The 6,937-nt window shown below is 29.9% G+C and overlaps 1 protein-coding gene across 2 annotated transcripts in view; it reads right to left on the bottom strand.

Annotated features, from left to right (window-relative positions):
* Positions 1-894: 894 nt before the first annotated feature.
* Sara (Smad anchor for receptor activation) overlaps positions 895-6,937 on the bottom strand; it is a 57,152-nt gene continuing 51,109 nt past the window's right edge. For both annotated transcript variants that reach the window (XM_067281285.1, XM_067281286.1), the window contains 8 exons: positions 6,282-6,506; positions 6,113-6,195; positions 4,595-4,699; positions 4,380-4,530; positions 2,721-2,961; positions 2,501-2,647; positions 2,278-2,416; positions 895-2,205 (listed from right to left, as the gene is read on the bottom strand). In XM_067281285.1, the coding sequence (XP_067137386.1) occupies positions 2,050-2,205; positions 2,278-2,416; positions 2,501-2,647; positions 2,721-2,961; positions 4,380-4,530; positions 4,595-4,699; positions 6,113-6,195; positions 6,282-6,506 (1,247 nt within the window). In that variant the 3' untranslated portion in view covers positions 895-2,049. The remainder of the gene's footprint in view (positions 2,206-2,277; positions 2,417-2,500; positions 2,648-2,720; positions 2,962-4,379; positions 4,531-4,594; positions 4,700-6,112; positions 6,196-6,281; positions 6,507-6,937) is intronic.

Genomic DNA, 6,937 nt, shown 5'->3' with positions numbered 1-6,937 from the left:
CTTGCTCCTCTTTATTTCGTCCCCTCGTTAATTTTCTCGCCAATAAGCGAATTTTGTCTTTAGTTCCGTGTGAGACTCAGTTTCGAGTTCGAGGGGTAGGAGATAGGTACGGTCAATCCCCTAAGACGGGTCAAGTTTATGGTTTGGAATTTGGTTATTGATGTCAAGATAATGACTAATTTACATTTTTGCCGATCAATTCGAACTCTCACACTATACTAATAATGTATCTTTTCATACATTTCGGTTATCCGATCAACCCCAGTCCCCAATTAAGTCAAATAATCGATGCTCTACTGTAGTCTTAATTCTAAGAATGTTAATTAAATGGGAATCACTCAACCTATTTCTTTCTGCAGTTTTGATGTTTTTAATGCACGAAAAGAATTGTTCACAACAGTATGTACCCCACATGCATACATATCAATACATACAAGAAAGACATCGGTCGTACACGAAGTGTTTAACCGGCAGAAAGGAGGGTAAGGGAAGGAGGGAGAGGAGATAGACAGTAGAGAAAGGTAGGATCCCTCTGAACGGTGTACAGTACATATGGCTACAGTACCCTCTGATGTTGGCGTGCAGTTTGCTGCAAGGCCGTAGTCCCTCAAAAGGTCTGAAAGAAAACCCGAATGTAGCGAACACCAATAATTGAATGCCACCACGAGCTAAGTGTAGAAGTTAGTGCCATTTTTTGGCATTTTATAATAATAAAAAATTTTAAAGTTAGAGATGAGTTGCATAAAAATTGTAAATGTCAGTGATTTTACTCATTAAAGATGTAGTGAAAATTTGGATATGACACACATACACAAGTATTATATAATTTGTTGTTTAACTTGCTTTAGAACTATTTTTACAGTATAATTTATTTTCTTGTAAAAATAACAACAATTCATTTTATATTCAATTTTTATTTATACATTTTTAATGAATAATAAAAAAACCAATTTATGATAATTTCTTTAACAAAAAAAATTCAATTTTTGTCACTCAACAATCCTGAAAACTTTTTCAATATACAAACATAACTAAATGCAAGAATACATACTTTATTTTTAGAATACTCTCTAAAAAGTAAATTATTAAATTAGCTGCAATAAAAAAAAACTTCAAAAGAATAGAATTATTTTAAGTGAAAATGACCTTTTTTTAAATCTACATTCTTGTTTCAATTGCATTGAAACTTGCATCCATAACAGATTTACAGAGTTGCCTTTACTACAGCACTGTTTCACATTTCATGTGTCTGAAAATGTACACGAATAATATACCTTTATTGTTAACTATCATTACATTGTTGTTATTTATTTACATAATATTGGAAAATTCCAAATATGTCGAAAATTAGTAAAAATAATCTGTTTTGCACTATTTTTTTAAGTCAAATAATAAAAATGCAATATAAATATACAGCAAATTGTACTTATTCACACTTTGTTTACATTTTTACCCAGAGGAAAAAATTAACATTTTCTTAAAATACAAGAATTTAATTATTCTATAGATTATGATTTTCATTTTTACATTTTATAGGACAAAATTTTTTCTTTTAAAATATTCTTTTAAATCTACAAATCTGTATTTTAGGAATGTTGTCCGAATATTCGATTCGAACGTTATGCTATTAAATATTACGTGTGTATCTCATTGATATTAAACTTTGATAGATGTTCTTCCTTAGGAAGGTATTGAATTGTACATTTCAAAATTTATAAACAAGCAGTTTTATAATTCTAGATATGATAAAATTTCTGTTTTTGATGGATAAATACAACAAAACACGACGTTTCTTAAATATGTCATTTTGTACCCATTTAAATTGTGGCCAACACGCAGCTTTGCCTTCGTTTCTTTTGATGCGACAAACGCCAAAATTACTACTACACGTTTGCCTTCTGATATTGCACTAAGATTTAACTTTAAGGCTCTTCTTGGTTATGGGCACTGCAAAGTGATCTTCCTACAATTTTTAGGCCAAAGACAAGTGGACTGTCATTTGGAGATGGGAAATCACATTTTGGTTAAGGCTAGTTTATTAACAAATTTTCATTTCAGTAGGACGTGAAAAATAAGTTCCAGAACAATAGGATTTTCGTGATTAGAAGTAGAGGCACAAGTGATGACTGGAATTAGAGCACTGTCTAAAGCATTCATGTACATACTTGGAAGAGGTTCACCTGCTGCACCAATATCATATCCAACCTATAAAATATAAAAACAATGCTTCCATAATCTATAACCAAGATATTTATTAAAATGTATTATAAAATTTACTTTATCGGCATCCAGCGTTACTCTTAATCCTATTTTATTAAGTTCTGCTTCGGCTAGCCATTCTAAATGTGGAGTTAATGCTTGACAGCAAGCCTGAGCTACAGCTTCTGCTAATCTACTAGGATCTGCTGGTTCAGTTCTATGTTGAAATTTTATAATAATTAATACTTAGATTGAATTATAGAATAGAATAGTTAATAATAATAAAAATAGTAAAACTTACTGTTGCCTGTTTCCTGATTCATCCATCTGCAAGAAAAATACTTCTGTCCATCTTATTAAATGATATTCACCAGCATAATCTGTTCCAGTATGAATGCGGATACTCTGAATGCCTTCGAGACTTCTGTTATCAATTGGACTTCTAACTCTAAGAAGTAACGAAACTAATGTAATCACTAATGAAACACATTTAAATAAATGTTTATTTTTAAATAAATTACCCTATATTAAATGATTTATCATCTTTTGTCCATTGTAACAGAATAACTTCAGGTTGTTGAGCATTAGATAATCCACATCCAATAGTAAAATCTTTCATATCTCTAAGAGCATTTTTTAAATCTGACATTGTATCTGAAGGTATTTGCACTAATAAACCATCTTCAACAATACTAGACTTTGCAGTTAATCCAGTTGATGCTTTCAAAGCTCCACTAAATACAATAAAACTGGATCCAGTCACTAAAATATTAATAGAATAACAGATTAATTCAATAGTAATTCAAAACATACTTAAAAAATAGAATATAAACTAGACATTATTAGCATATTAAGATGAAAACATTAATAAAAATATAAGTTACAAAAATGACTCTGTAGTCTAAATTAGTCTCTAAAGTAAAATTAACTGAGGATAATAATCTGATGATTGAAAATTAAAAATAATATTAAAATATTATAATTTTAGTTTGAAACGCTATTATTATTAAAGCCAGAATTTAAAAGAATTTAATTGTATTCATTTCTAATTGATTTTATATTTTCACCAAAGATGTTTTTGCATGAATAAATAAAAACATTCAAACTGTCTTACATTTTATTGAGGTAAAACAATTGATAAAATCCATTTTACTTATATTGATGATGTTAAAATGTTGAGCTGCAATTTTTAATCATATTTTAATTTAAAATAAAAAATATGAATTGAAATCATGTGACTTCAGGTCCAGACTGAAAGTTTGTACACAGTTAATTGAGGTCTGGACCTTAAGTTTTCCATATCTGTTCTAGATTTTATTAATGTATAGTTTCAAAATGATCATGCATAAATTGTTAGAAAAGTTAGAGATTTCAGGTAAAAATTTCCTTGCACAGTACAGCAATTTATCTTGGTATAGGCCCTGAAACCCAAATGTCTTCTCATCCCAAGAAAGCACAGCAGGTCTGGAGCAATGTCAATCCTGTTTGTTAACAGCTGAGGAATTCTTTTGCAAAAATTTGTCCTATAGGGCAGACTATCAATGCTGATTACTATATTACCATGCTTTGATGTCTAAACGATAATGTAAGGCACAAATGCTTTGAATTATGGAATACAGGAAACAGTACTGGATCATTAACAGAGGTGCACACACATTTATCAAAATACAGCAATTTTAGGCAAAAAAATAATATAACTAATGTTTTCACTTTTCCTTATTCTTTTAATCTGGCTATCTTTGATTTTGTCAACTTCCCAGGAATCAAGATGAAGTTTAAGGATTGTAAATCTGAGACCACTAAAGAGACCAAGATCAGACAAAGGCTTTACTTCACACACTGATAAAAACAACAAGCTCCCAGAGGATATTCACGGGCAGGAATGCTGAGACTGCCGCATTCAGTCCCAGAAGATTACTTTTGAGGGAATGGGAAGGTAGCCACTGAAATATGAAGTAAATATAAAACTTTTAACATAGTTTGGAAACTTTTTGATCTCACCTCATATATATGCATCAAATATTAAATTGTTTCTATACATATTAATCTAAAGTCAAACTTTTATATGATTTATTTAACTCATTAACAGAAGCAATAAAATTCAAATTAAAAACTTTTTATTTTCAAAAATTTAATTCAATCTGTTCAACATTACAAATGAGAATAATTGAAACACTCACCTCTTCTAGGAGTATTTTGAATATTAATGGCTTGAGTTTGATAATTTCCATCTTCATTTTGTATGCAGACTAAATGAGAATCTGCTTCAGATGAGAAATTTGATGCCAAAGCCAGAACATGATCATTGCTATTACTTAATACTTTCATTACCTATATAGATAAGAGAAATATGAAATAAAATAACATACCAAGATGTAAATTTTAAAATGTATACCTTTTCATAAGTGTTACGGGGAAAATTGACAGTAGTATTTTTATCTTCCATATGTATAAAAACTCCAGGTATCATAGGAATAGTAAATTGGTAATTACGAAAATCCTGAAATAAATTATTCTTTAATTTGAACTACTAATTTTTAATTTAAAAACAATTAAGAAAATTTATTTATTAACTAATGAATTAATTTTAACTATTGGGTTGCTTGGAAAGTTTGTAGCGATTTTTAATAGTTGACAATTGAGACACTGATTGATGCGAAAAATGATTAGAATTGTACAAGCCAATGAATATTACGATAAATGACCTTGAGACATGTCTGTTACGAAAGAAAAAACCATTAAAATTATTCAAATATCATTTAATTTGTCTCATTGCAAAAATGGATGAGAACAACGTGCATTATCAACATTTGTTTCTTTTTTTTTATCGAAAAGGCAAAAATGCTGTACAAACAGCAAAAAAAAAAAAAAAAAAAGTGATGTTTATGATGGGAGTGCTGTAGCAGAATCAACTGTTTGAAAGTGATTTGCAAAATTTAAAGTGGGTAATTTCAGCCTTGAAGATGCTCTCTGCTCAGGAAGACCTCCCATTATTGAAGAGGACCAGATCAAAGCATTATTGGATGAAAACCCTCATTACAAAACTCGAGAGATTGCATACATAGTAAAGTCATCAAACAGTACTGTATTTCAACATCTAAAGAAGCTCGGATATGTGAATTGTTACGACATTTGGATACCTCACGACTTAACGAAAAAGAACTTACTGGATTGCATCTCCATTTGTGATTCTCTTGAAAGACGAAATGAAAATGACCCTTTTCTGAAGCGTTTAGTGACAAATGATGAAAAGTGCATTATTTATAACATTAGCTGAAAACCATCATGGGGTAAGAAAAATGAACCACCATTAAAAACTCCAAAGGCTGGTCTTCATCCAAAGAAGGTCATGCTCTCTGTCTGGTGGGATTGGAAAGGAATCCTGTACTACGAGCTTCTTCCACAGAATCAAACAATTGATTCTGATAAATATTGTTCTCAATTGGATAAACTGAACATGGCAATTAAAGAAAAACATCCAGAACTGGCCAATAGAAAAGTTATTGTGTTTCACCAAGATAATATCAGACCACACACGTCTTTATGAACACGCCAAAAATTTTTAGAACTAGGCTGGGATGTTTTACTCCACCCCCTTACTCATCCAACCTTGCCCCGTCAGACTCCCATTTGTTCCATTCTCTGCAAAATTCCCTTCATGATAAAAACTTTGATACTTTGGAAGCTTGCAAAAACCACATGAATCAGTTTTTTGCAGGAAAAACTGGAAAGTTCTACGAAGAGGGTATCATGAAGCTCCCCATAGATGGCAATATGTCATTAAAAAGAATGGTGCATACATAATGGAATAAAAGTATATTTTTAGTCTTAATTAAAACAGTTTCTTTTATTTCTCTTAAAAATTGCTATGAACTTTCCAAACAAATCAATATTTAAGTATGGAAATACCTACAGCCAGTAAATTCATTATGGTATGTCCTATTTCACAATATACAGGTTTTCGATATCTTACACTGATAAGTGGACATGGATAATCTAAAAATTTTAAAGTAATATTTATAGATTTCATTGTTTAAATCTAAATAAAATAATAAAATGTAACTGAAATGTAAATGACTTGCATCTGAATTCTGCTCCTAATCTAAGCATTAGACGCAAAGGAAATACTTTCACCCATGGAACTTCCCATTTTTGAATGAGTAAGGCAATCAAAAATGGTGCAGAAGGAAGCACTAATTTCCCTAGGCACTGAAATGTATGACGAACAAATAAAAAACCACTGTGTTCTCTACTTCCAAGAATTCCTTCAGGAAATAACAAATGGCCTAAATTTCCAACCGTCACACCTAAATAAAATTAATATTTAAATAAATTAAAAATTGCTTGTTTTATTTATTTCACTCTCTAGCAGATTATGTTATAGTACAATATATATTTTTAATAATTACTGGAATTCTAAAAATTAAATTCAGATCAATAAACTATAATGTTTCTATTACAAAATGAAATTGGTAGATGGCTTAGAATCAGTTAAAATATAATTAGTGTCGAACTATCTGATTTTGAATCTGTTAGTGCTGTATCTGACACTTGACATTTCAGACAAAAACCTTTTGATCTCATTCATCTCATTTTAAAGAACAAAAAGGTATTTAAAGTTATATGTTAAAAACTTAATTCTTTTAAATACTATTATAATCATTGTTGACCAAAAAAAATAGTTTTTGTGAAGAGTTTTTAAACTCAAATAATTAGAAAACAATAAATTATTTTCATT

Source organism: Centruroides vittatus, unplaced genomic scaffold (assembly GCF_030686945.1).
Source record: "Centruroides vittatus isolate TY-2023 unplaced genomic scaffold, ASM3068694v2 contig_914, whole genome shotgun sequence".
In the NCBI taxonomy this organism is placed as follows: Eukaryota; Metazoa; Arthropoda; class Arachnida; order Scorpiones; family Buthidae; genus Centruroides; species Centruroides vittatus.
This window is presented reverse-complemented; position numbering and strand designations above follow the sequence as displayed.